The sequence below is a fragment of the Enhydra lutris genome, unplaced genomic scaffold, assembly GCF_002288905.1.
Source record: "Enhydra lutris kenyoni isolate GAN:26980312 unplaced genomic scaffold, ASM228890v2 scaffoldscaffold62, whole genome shotgun sequence".
Classification (NCBI taxonomy): Eukaryota; Metazoa; Chordata; class Mammalia; order Carnivora; family Mustelidae; genus Enhydra; species Enhydra lutris.
Window position 1 is genome coordinate 9,179,982 of NW_019154146.1, and position 12,923 is coordinate 9,192,904.

Genomic DNA, 12,923 nt, shown 5'->3' on the forward strand with positions numbered 1-12,923 from the left:
GTGGAGGGAGAAGAGCGAAACAATAAAATCCTCTTGCCTTTGTGGCTTTCCAACTTTGCTTTCCTTGGCTGAATTCATGTGTCTGCATTTCTGTGCTAAGCTGGTGAAGGTTTGCTAAGTTAATGGTAATGTTTTACAGAAGTCGGTTATTTGTTAGCTAGTCCTTGTGAAAAATGACCCTGCATGTCATAGCTGATGTTAGGATTTATTGAGTTGGAGTCTCGTTTATAATGACTTGATTTTTATCTTAAAGATCAGATCAGGATCCAGAGGGACTACCAGATAGGGGTCCATCTGTTGGGACATGGAGTATATGGGATACACAAGCATAAGTTTGCAACTGTACTTCTAGTTCTAGCGAATGAAAATTTAGTAAAGATATTTTCACATAATGGGTTATAAATAGTAACAGTAAATGCATAATTTTGCCAAAAGGCATTGTGGCTTTTTGAATGTTTGGGATAGTAATCTCTTCCCCTGATGAGCAGTGGCTATCCTGGGTGGCCTCACCTGTGAGCTTGGTAGAGCCGTAGACTTACGGGCTCCAGCCCAGCTTACTGAGTCAGACTCTCTGGGCCTGGGGCCCAGAAAATTATGTCAACAAGCTCTTTAGGTGATTCTTTGCTTGTTCAGGTTTGAAAATCACTGCCTCAGACGAGCACTGAGGCCCAGGGAATAATTTATAAGGTGCGGCTGGCTGGATATCCTAAACCATTACTGAGGGACACCAGATTTCATAAAGCATGCTTGATACTGCCATGTTTCTTTATGCAGCAATGGACAGGGCTCTGGAGGCATTTAGGTTAATCTGGGAAAGTCTAAAATATAAAGATAGTATTCATTAAAAAAATACATACATATTGCATACACACACACTATAAAGATAGTATTCATTTAAAAAAATATACATATTGCATACACACACACACACACACACACACACATATAATTTATTTAATTAAATTGAGTGTTAACTAGTTATAACATGCCCTGCATCATCAAAGTTAAGTGTGGAGGGATGCCTGGGTGGCTCAGTTGGTTAAGCAGCTGCCTTCGGCTCAGGTCATGATCCCAGCGTCCTGGGATCAAGTCCCAGATCGGGCTCCTTGCTCGGATGGAGCCTGCTTCTCCCTCTGCCTCTGTCTGCCAGTGCTCGCTCTCGCTCGCTCACTCTGACAAAAAAAATCTTAAAAAAAAAAAAAAAAAAAAGTTAAGTGTGGAACAGAAGGCTCAGCCCCTGTTTAAAAATTGGGGAAAGAACATAATTTACTTGGGAGAACCCTGAACAAGAGCCTGGGTTCTCACCTCTGCTCCTTGGTGGGACAGCTCTCAGTGCTTTTCCCTCATTGTGCAGTGAAGGAGTCAACTAGAATTCATGATGCTAGAAATACTGCTGGCTTCAGGAGAGTAAACCTTGGGAGAGTAGGATTCAGAGTGTTTTCTACCATGTTCACATCACTTTGGGAACTAGGACCTTCTTCCTGAAAACGGAATATTTTCATTTACAACTAAAAACAGTAAACAAAGTTTTAGTTTTTAAGAATTCATTTTTGAGTTGCTTGGCTTGCTCAGTCAGTGAAACATGGGATTCTTGATCTTTGTTGTGGGTTCAAGCCCATTGGGTGTAGAGATTACTTAAAAATAAAATATTTTAAATAAGTAATTTTTCTTTCATTTTTGTTTCCTCCTAAAGAATTTTTATTACCAATTTGAATACCAAATTGACTAGTTCAGTGACATTGTTTTCCAGCTGTTTCCTATTTTACAGTCACTAAAGCAACCTGGATCTCGTTAGTAAGACACCCAAATGTCCATCAGCTGGTGAATGGATAGACAAAAGTGTTGTTTCCATATAGTGGAATATTATTTGCCATTAAAAAGGGAATGAAGCACTGTAAGGGCTATAACATGGATGAATCTCCATTGAAAACCTGCTGAGTGATGGAAGGCCGTCACAAAAGGCCATGTGTTCATAAGAAGTCTTGAGAACAGGGAAATCTATGGAGACCAAAAGTAGATTAGTGGTTCTCAGGGTTGGGGAGGAGTATTGGGAGGAGTGACTGCTGATGGGCACCAGGTTTCTTTTTAGAGGAATGAAATACTCTAAAATTAGATAATGGTGCTGGTTGCATAATTCTGAAAACCACTGAATTGCACGTTTTAAATGGGTAAATTATGTGTAAGTTATATTTCAACAAAGCTGTTATTTAAAAAGAGCACATACTGATAATGAGGAATTTGAGAGGCAGGGTGGGGGGTAGGGAAGGAAAAAAATGAACCAATGGGATCAGGAGGGAGACAAACCATGAAACTCTCAATCTCGCAAAACAAACAGGGTTGCTGGGGGTGGGAAGGAAGGGATAGCGTGGCTGGGTAATGGACATTGGGGAGGGTATGTGCTATGGTGAGTGCTGTGAAATGTGTAAGCCTGATGGTTCATAGACCTGTACCCCTGGGGCAAATAATACATTATATGTTAATTTAAAAAGCACATAGTGACTCAACATGAAAATCAAAATACAGTAGTCTCTGGAATTATTCAGTTACATAAACCAAAATAGCATCTCAGAAAACTGTTAAAACTCACTTATCTATTGTGAGAATTTTTCCTTGTCCCACTCCCCTGCTTCCCCCATTTGTGGGAGAACATTTACTCTATCTACTTCCTATCAGAGCATTTCTAAGTATTTGAAAGGTCTTATCCAAATATTTGAAAGCTGTTGGAAGTTGCTGAAGTGGCACCTTTGGAAGAGGGCTGGAATGTTGGAAAACAGCGTTGACATTTTTAAGTGATTATGAAAGGTCAAGCTCTTAATGTAATCTTGGTGGTGCTTGGATAGTTCTACTCAGACTAATTTTTGAGTAAATGCAGGTGTGATAGTATTGGGACTAACCTGTTATCACTGAATCCACTGCCTGAAATTCAAACATTAAAAAGCAATCATTTGTATTTTCCTTTCTATTTTAAATGGTTTTTCTGCGTCTTAAGTCTGTAGGACAATCACTAAACTTTCCCCCTGCTGCATTCTAGCTACAAAAATTAGGTCTGATTGCCTTGTCTTCAGAGACCTTCCCACTTATTTGCCTGTAAAGTTTGTGGAGAAACTTGTCTTTTGAATGTTTCCTTCTTGGTCTTTAATACAGTATGAGTTAAATCTGTAAAAAGTGTGATTGGAGAGGTAATCTTAAACCACGTTTCTTTATAGTGTCTCAGGAGGAAATGGGCACTTCCCAAAGGAAAAAAATGCATGGCTAGATTTATTTACCGAAACAAGGGAAAGAACTGGGAGGTAATTTGGCAGCCAGAAGTTCAGCAGTCACACATGGGTTGGAAGTAAAACACAGTGTTTCATTGTCAGCTCTTTATCACATTTCTCAGACTCTTAGAAGGCATTTTAGATACTATTTTGATAAAATTAAACTACTAATTTGATACAATTAAACTATTACCCTACTGGTCCTTCGGGATATTGGAAGAAACTTCTATCCTGACTAGGATAGCATTCTGGGATTTTGTGACAAAGACATTAACTCAGCAAAGACACTCAAAAATCTTCCTGTTAAAGAAAAAGGAAACAGAATCAACCTTAACTTATGTGACCTCAAAATAGCCCCCTTTGTATCGCCTTTGTCCCTCTCCCTGTGAAAGTTAGATGATGTTCCAGAGAATAGCATAGCCACTGAGTTGGATGGTGTCAGAAGCCACTCAGATAAGTTTTAAGTCATAGTGTTACAGTTGGGAGCTCCCTTACAGATAGAACATTTCTAGTTACAGTGCTTGATTTTACAGATGAGGGGAAGTGGCTTTCTTCAAGATGGACCACTGGGCAGGGATTGGCTGGGATGGCTGGGGAGATGGGTCCTGACCCCTACCTGCTGTCAGGACTATGCTCATGATTTCTCAGGTTTTGGGGAGAGTAAGCAAAGGGGACAGTGGATTTATTTTTGTTTAAAAGTGAATTGTTACTGAGTTTATTTAAAAAACAGATTATGGGGGCGCCTGGGTGGCTCAGTGGGTTAGGCCGCTGCCTTCAGCTCGGGTCATGATCCCGGGTCCTGGGTTCGAGCCCCACATCGGGCTTTCTGCTCGGCAGGGAGCCTGCTTCCTCCTCTCTCTCTGCCTGCCTCTCTGCCTACTTGTGATTTCTGTCAAATAAATAAATAAAATCTTTAAAAAAAAAAAACAGATTATGGTTTAACACCTTTACCTTTACATTCTCTTAATGGAAAAAGAGATGCCTGTTTCTTTGGAGCAGTGAAAGCTGTACTTCTCTGTGTGCAGCCAGAGAGTTGCATTTCCCTCCTGGAAATGTGAAGACAGGTGTGAACTTTTCCTTTCCCCATGAAAACAGTCTCCTGGCCAGCTTTTAATAATACCACAATTGGCTATTTTTCTCATGAATCTTTTCAGTCCATTCACACCTTCCTAAAAAGGAGTTGTGGGCCTGCCTGTTCTCATAGCTCTAGCTTTAATCGCACCCCCACACCTCCCCTTGTGCTGTTGGACTCTAGACCTAGCGTGTCAGAGGCAGAAGGACCTCAGGACTTACAGTCCAAACCCTTGGCTTGCAGTTAAAGGGGGTGAGGCCCGGTGGGAGGAAGCGCTCAGGTTGCAGCACCAGTTCTCACACCCAGGCCCCCTGACTGTGTTTTCTTGCCTCAATTCAGTGATCCCTGAATCAGCTGGTCCTCACTTGCGTGGCTTTAAAAAATACAGATCCTTGGGCTAAGGCCCAGAAACTCAGGTGTTTGAAAGGCTGACTGTTCTAGGGATTCTAGTAGTTGGGCCTATGTAGAAACAACTATGGTGAATGGGAGCTATTAGATGCCTGTGCACCTCTATTTGTTCAGTTGTAAGTGCGTGAAGGTCAGTGGAGGTCTGAGTCCTTTTGTCACAGGGCTCCCTCGTGCCCAGGGCAGCCAGTAAGTATTTGATTGGTCCTTGTAGAGTGAGTGAGCCCCAAAGGCATGCCAGGTGCCCACTAACTGGGGCAGGCTGGGAACAGTGAAATGAAGCTATTACGCTTCATTGGCTTGTGGTGTCCCAGTCTTGGTCTGAGCTAATCCGTAAGAACAGCAAAAAGAATTTTTTAAAGAGTAGATTATTAAGCAGAGGGAGGACAGAGACAACATTACAATTAGGTTTTCATTAACTTCATTAACTAAGGCAAAGATAGGTTTATGTGTTAAACTCCCGCATCAACCTATGCATTCTCTAGAAGTGCGGTGTGTATATACCTGGGGAACAGTAGTCACAGTCATGGAAAAAAAGCACGCGTGGCATTTAGCTTAGATTGAAGAATTTTTACTGACCGGTTTTGTTCTTATTTTAGAAATAAAATTTAAGTTCATTGCAATTTTTGTTTTTAAAACATTTCTCTCAGATACAGACCAGCAGCATATACTGATAACCTAGGCAGTCAGAAACTCTCCTGTCTTACTGAAATGAAAGCACAACTCCCCTACTAAGTGAGGCTACTAGGGCAAAAAGATTTTTCTGCTAAACGTGACCAGTATGGAAAATAGGCGTTATACTCATTAGAACCTCATTTCCCTGCATGGGTTCAGGCATCTTTATTTAAAGTATTTTGACTTGGGTCTAAGACCGTTTCATTCTAAAATTGTGACATAGTATATAACAAGAAGAACCTCATTGTTTTTAATCTATGGAGTTTAAAAATCTGTTGTTACCTCCATTATCTGACTTATTTATGAATTCCCATTACACCTAGTGGGGTACAGTTAAGTCTGGTTCCTCCTATGTTAGAACTTTCAATATGGCTTTGTCTCTTGGCTTCAGTTGGGGTAGCATGTGGAGGAGAACTGAATTAAACTACCCTCTACGCTGTCAACTGCGAGCGCATGCGCGCGTGTATGTGTACATGTACGCGTGTATGCAGCGGGGGTGTGCGAGCAAAACTAAACTCAGTCACTGCCGTCATCCGCAGACAAGGCAGAATGTTTAAAAGGTTTTCAGTGTTTTGTCAGGCCTTACAGAAACACTGCCTTTTGGAGTTCGATTTCAGTGACTGACTGCATATTCTGTATATACACCTGTACCCCATATTACTTTGGGATTTTGTTACCTTCAGCAAGTGTTACCTTTGGTAAGTGTGATCTGGGGGCAAATACCAAGACAGTAAAAATTACAAAACATGCGTTCTTTTCTTCAGCCTTTCCACATGGTTTGAGGGTGGGGGGGGTATGTTTTAAGCCCATGGACCTCTGGTTTTTTGGTGGGACCATCCTCACGTTTATCACGCAGGACCATACAGGCCCACTGTATTTCTGTGTACCATTGCAAATACGAGCGTCAGCTTCCATCCAAGTCTCAAAACAATTGCTTACCTTGGAAACTCAAAACAAAGATAATTTAAAAGAAGAGTTGGGGGGGTGCCTGAGTGGCTTAGTTGGTTAAGTGTCCAACTCTTGATTTTAGCTCAGCTCTCTGCTCCGGGCGAGTCGCCTGGAGCAGAGAGCCGGCCTGCTTAAGATGCTCCCTTTCCCTCTCCCTCTGTCCCTTCCCACACTATTTGCTCATGGGAGTGTGTTCAAGAGCAAGTGCATGTGCACACTTATGCGTGTTCTCTCTCCCCGTCTCTCTCAAAAAGGGAGGGTTGAGATTTAGATACTGTTCAATTTTGATTTCTTCTGATCCTAAATTTCTGATTCGTAATTGTTCAAGTCTGATTTCTTTTAAAGTCCTGAATAAGTGGACCAAAATACGTATATAAATGGTCCTGTCATCTGAGTAAAAGCTTAATTTTAAACACTGATACAAGTTTATGCTGTATTTCATTATTAAAAATCTATAAAATTGAAAGTAATTGTAACAGGCTCTACAAACATGGAACTCCTCAACCTGCTTCTGATGAAGTCAGCGCCCTGCTGTGGTCCTTAGTCTGGGTAGCAACTTCCCTTCTCAGTGTGTGGAAGTGGTGGGGGGCACTTTTAGGTCCCTGGTGACTGAGGACACCAGTGTTTAGTAGGTGGGCTCAGGGATGCACTTGAGGTAGTCTTGCAGAAGGAACACCTGCGCCCAGAGTGCTGGTCATGCCCCTGTGAGAAACACTAGTGAGGGTAGTCAAGTCCAGGACCCAGCACAGCCGTGACGCAGAGCAGCTCGGCTGCGGGCCGCCAACATACCGCTCTCCCACGTGTTGTTTAGGTTCATGACTTCTCTCATCTCAGCCTCTTAGCTCAAGATTGTAGAGCATACACCATACGTGAATATACACATATATTGATAAAATTAACTTGATTTTTAATTTTAGTGACATTTTTGAAAAGAAGAAAAATTATGATGTGTCCTCAAATCAGATCTGGGAATTACACTCAGCAACTGAGCCACCCAGGTGCCCCTGGAGCTGCTTTTTCATCTCTAATATGTGCATCTGGAGCCATAATTGAGAAAGCTGTATCTTTTGTGCTTCATAATGGCCACTTTGTGACTTTTTAAAAAAAATTATTGCCCGCAAGAAAAGAAACTGAAGTTTTTATATTTTAATATAATTGAAGATTTTAAAATATGCCTCATCTTTGTAAACTTGAGATTTACAAGTTTGGGGAGACTTTTGGAGGGGATTGGAGGGGAGACTTTTCTTGAAATTCTAGAAAATTATACCTCACTTCTCTTTACTGTCACCCAGAGAACCTTTAAAAGAGGGTGGATTTGTGTCAAAGTATCTCTTAGTTAATCAGTCTTGAGGGTTAGAAGAAACAATCCGTGAAGGCAGATTTTGTTTCTATGTGAAGGCAGATTTTGTTTCTAAAGTCAGGACTAATGTGGGTACTGAATGTGTGTATTGCACTGGCTGGACACTTGGGCCTCTGTCAGCTAAGTTTTAGTCCTGTTACTCTGTCCTCTTGATATTTGCATCCAAGCAGGAAGATTTTAGGGTATATGTCTGTCTTGCTACTTATGTATTTTACTTGAAAAATGATTAAAAGCAGACATTTCTTTTTCTTTTCTTCTTCTTCTTCTTTTTTTTTTTTTTTTTTTTAAGCAAACTTTTCTTAATCATAAGCACTAGTGGGTATGCTGTTTTTCTTTGGGACAGTGATTTAAAGTAGATTTTTCTGTTTTCCATAGGCTAGTAAATTTGAATTTTCTCAAGAGATAAATTTGAACTACCCTGAAGTGAATTTTTTAAAAAACAAAAAGCTCAATGAGAATTAGAGACCTCTTTAAGGGCCCTCCTCACCCCTACCTCCATTCCTTATGACCTGACCATTCCATGATACGTCCATCTCCACATTTTACTTCTGTCCTCTGCCTACAGGCTCTCACAGGTTTGTAGTGAGGGGGGTGTACCATTTTTTTTTGTCATGTCTTTCATTCCTGAAGCAGTTTTCCATGTTACTACCATCTTCATAATTGGCATTTTAAATTACTGCAAGATATTCTCTTTGATGGATCTTCAGTCATATGACCATTTCTCTTTTCACTGTTTAGTTTCCAGTGTTTCTAAACATGCTTGTATGTTGCTCCTTCTCTCCTTTCACTTGCTGCCTTGGTCGGAATTCTTGAGGAGCTCACCAGCCCACCGGTGCTTCCTTGGCTGTTGGAAGCATCAATAGGAGCTGGTACATGGAAAAATACGCTAATGGTTATCAAAGTATTTTTGTAGAAAAACCACCTAGACTGAAGTGTGAATGTGTCTTGTTAAAGCAGAGAGGGCATACATCTGAGTCCACACTGTGTGCAGTGCTGGGACTTATCAGCTGTCTGCCGTTGGCTTTGGTGCATGAGTGAGTGAGTGAGTGAGTGTGTGTGTGTGTGTGTGTGTGTGTGTGTGTGTGTGTGTGTGTGTGTTATAGCATGAGAATGGATGTTAGTGAGGAATTTACTCTTAACCGTGTTGCTAAGTAGCTTCGAGTTTTTGTGGAAGGCTCAGATTATTACAAGGAAGGAACATTCAATTAAGTATAATTCCTTTTGTTTTGTTTTTTAGATCAACGTCCGAGTTACCACCATGGATGCGGAGCTGGAGTTCGCCATCCAGCCAAATACAACAGGAAAACAGCTTTTTGATCAGGTTGGTCTCTATGAGCTTAGGAGAGAGAATTCCCAATTAGGAAAAATACTTCTGCAGATCTGAAGCATTTTGTTGAGTGTATTGGTTGCTGCTTGCTTCTTTTCATAGGGGAGGACATTTTCCCTCCTTCCAGGGGGTTCACATGTTTTAAACACTCCGCAGAAGTAGAGTGTTCACAGCCCTGTGAGAGGAAATTCAGGGAAAGCTCTGAAGTCTTTATCAGCACAGTGCTATATCCAGAAACTCTGACTCCCATCCCTTCACCCCAAGGGTCACCCCAGGCATCTCCTGCCATCTGGTCGGCAGGTCAGGGTGCAGCGAGGGTCAGACACTGACTGAGGGCCTGGCTGGAACCCAGCAGGTCGTACCTTCCATGTCCAGCTGCAGCATCTGTGAGCTCACTCAGGTGTTAGCAGATGCTCTTCCGTGAGCTGGGCACCAGAGCACGTCTACATTCCGAGTGTTTCTTCCTGAGACCTGAAGGTGAATGTAGAGTTTGGATAGTCATGAGCCACCGAGAAAGCTGGCTGTGATAACTCTTCCATGGAGCAGTTCCAAGCTTTAGAACAAGATCTTCTGCTGTGGGGACAAGGATCCAAGAGGGCAACAGGAGCAGGCATGAGTTTACAGGTCCCTTGAGCTATAGCCTGCCTCGCTGAGAGGCCCTGCTCATAAGGGAGTTGATGTTCTGTACCCTAGCACCAAACCCAGAAATGGGAGTGGGTGCCAATTAGGAAATGTGGGAGGTAGAATTCCAGCAGATTTAGAAGGTATTCGTGATTCCCTTCTGTGCTTGATGGTAAACCTCCTTCTTAGCCCAAAAGTGAGCACCCAGTGAGCGCACGCACACACACACACACATATATATACGCGCACACATACACACACATACACACACACATACATACATACATACATACATACATCCCGGTTCCGGTGTGTGCATGTCAGGCCTCCTGCCCTAGGAGGGGACACCTTCTCCCCTCTCCCTCTGCTGCTGTGATGAGGTCATCCCTGGCTCTGCCTTACCCAATAAGGATGAAGGCATTTACTGAGGTGGGTGAGGCTGGACTTGGGACAAAAATCTAAAGGTTTCACCTGAAAGACAATCCGGAAGTAAGTTAAATGGAGCCAGTTGAATGCCATGTGGGTCAGTGGTTAGAACAGGGATGGGTAGGAGGCCCTCCGTCACCCCAGAGTTCTTACATATAAATGAGTGCTGGGCTGCCCTCAAGCAATTTTTAGAGCAGGGATGGAAACTCTAGGTGGGTTAGAGTTTTAATGTCTCAGCCACTTTGTTGCCCTTGCCTCCGTCTGCCTTGTTCCATTCACATGTTGCTTCTCAGAAATATGGGAAGAGGCCATCAGGAGTTCATGGTACTTTTTCAGGGTAGAAAGGCTGCTATCTCTTAGAAGATCCTTGTCTGCTCCTTGGGGTCCTTTGGAAGGGGTGAGGAGTGGAGAGAGCTGGAGAAGCCTGCCTGCTTCTTCAAATACTCCAGTCGCGTGGTTCAGTTCTGTAGATGTTGTTAACTGCCCACTCGTGTGCTGGGCCGGGAGCTGCGTATTGCCCAGGATTTTAGTATATGTGCTGCCGAAGCGAGCACTGTATTGCCCAGGATTATCTCCACTTCTCCATCCAGGGAGCTGTGTGGGTAGAACTCTCTGTGTTCCTAAATGCTGAACAGTTATATCTAGTCTGTTGTTCGGACTGGTTTTAAGCCAGGTATTTTTCTTATATTAGATTATCTCCTGCCAGTAGCATGGAGCTGGATTAATGGGTGTACAAAAAATGGACCCTGAACTTAGTAGACACGGGTTATTTAAAAAGTGCTAACTACGTAAATCCACTCAGCATGCCAAGTTTTGATAAGCTCAGTATCTAAATTATCCCAAAGCTTGTTGGTCGTGTGAACGATCCTGTTCAAGCACCTGTTACTATTCCCCACCCCAGAACGTCAAGCCCCCTGAATCCCACTTTGACCTCTCTGTTCCCAAGTCATGTTTCCTGCCTTAATCTTGGCCAGCCCCCCCCACCCCAAGACAGGTAATGACATCCCATCACCAATCATTACTGGGAAGGGAAGTAGTGGGAGACAGAGAGACCCTGAACTTCGCCTTCGGCAACAAGGCCTGGATCACAAGCCTCTTTGACAGAGTTCCCATTGAGTTTTTCTTTTTTTTTTTTTTTTTTTTTAAGATTTTGTTTATTTATTTGACAGATAGAGATCACAAGTAGTCAAAGAGGCAGGCAGAAAGAGAGAGGAGGAAGCAGGCTCCCTGCTGAGCAGAGAGCCCAATGTGGGGCTCGATCCCAGGACCCTGGGATCATGACCTGAGCTGAAGGCAGAGGCCTTAACCCACTGAGCCACCCAGGCGCCCCCCCATTGAGTTTTTTACAGTTTGGTGTACCCGTCGTGAAAAATCCCACATGATCTGAGAACGTTAAAGCTGGAGCCAACCTGGGAAATGGCTAAGTCTGTGAGGACATCAAGGCCCAGAGAGAGACGAGAATTTCCCAAGGTTCTCTAGCTGGCCGGGGCCGGGGCAGAGGCCGCTCACGGTGTCCAGCCCTCCTTATTTATGCTTGTCTCTTTGAAGATCTGTTTGTTGATCCTTCCATGTCCTCCCAAGGTAACACATGGCACAGAGAACATCTCACCTTCGGGGTGGTCAGGACAGTTCTCAGTGGACACCCTGGGTGCCTTCTGGGGCTCTTTCCCCACACCCCAACCAGGCTGGGCATGTTTTCTTCTTTATGTCTTTAGAATCTGTGTCCTTTTCTCTGTTGCTCACCTGATGACCTTCTAGGTCTGGGAAAGTTGTTCATGGGCCAGACTACCAGTCACTAGAACATGGTCCTTAAATGGAATGGGCTGAAAGAGACTTCAGAGATAGGTTAGTCTGAACCTTCCCTTCCACCCCGTGAGTTACTTTAGTTTCTTCTGCAGTAACTGACCCAACCCCACCCCAGTGCTCTTGGCTTATCCACGCCTTGAATCTCGTCCAGGGATCCCATGGAGGGCCTAGCAGTGCTTCTCCGCTACCAAAGTTCCTGAGGTGGCGAGAAGGTGTGACTCAGTGTGCCCATTGTTTCCATCATCAGCTGCCACTTGACTGAGCTAAGTAGACCTGTCCCTGCATTTTCCTTTCCAAAATTGCCATTTAAAACACCACTGAGGCAGAGAGAAAGAAATAGACCCCACCCCTGTTCATATTCTGCTTCCATGGTGTATATCAGCTTTAGGGTGAGCTAAGGACATTGGAGGGAATGGTGAGGTGCTTTTTTCCAGGAATATTGGATTTCCCTTGTAAGGAGGGCTTTAGCATTGATATTTAGAAGGGACTGCAGAAAAGCAGGTTAAATTCAGTTGCGCCATTTGGGGGAAGCCATTGGAATAGAAGTAAGGCTTTGAAACATGCTGTAGACAGTTATCCTGGAATGAGATGAAGATGCCACAGAGACACTTGGCAGATCAGGGTGCCTAGGGACAGGCTTGTCACTGAGTGAGTGAGAGCCCTGGGTCCTGACCACGGTGTTGCTCCACAGTCTTTTTCTGCTTCGTGTAGGGGGCTGGCTGCATCATAGCAGAGGGAGAAGAGGCATCTGCATTGTGGCCATGGAAATGAGCGAGAGTCTAACTGGGATGGGGAGGGAAGTCAAGCAGATAGGAAATCATTTCAACTGGTTAGGACCCAGGCTAAGGCTACAGTTCAGTGGATGGAATATAGGACTAGATTGCTTATGTATATGGGGCTTTTTTGTGCAACTTTGGAACAATCCAAAGAGGAAGGCAGGGCGGGTTTTATATCCAAATGTTGAGATGGAAATTTATAGGGAGTGAGAAATTTGCAGGATTGGGTACAGAAAACCTGGTCTTCGTA

The 12,923-nt window shown here is 43.5% G+C and overlaps 1 protein-coding gene across 1 annotated transcript in view; it reads left to right on the top strand.

Moving 5' to 3' along the window:
* The window catches only part of LOC111158717 (ezrin), a 51,080-nt gene that overhangs the window by 16,830 nt on the left and 21,327 nt on the right, over positions 1-12,923 (top strand). The window contains exon 3 of the mRNA XM_022520942.1: positions 8,955-9,038. Within this exon, the coding sequence (XP_022376650.1) occupies positions 8,955-9,038 (84 nt within the window). The remainder of the gene's footprint in view (positions 1-8,954; positions 9,039-12,923) is intronic.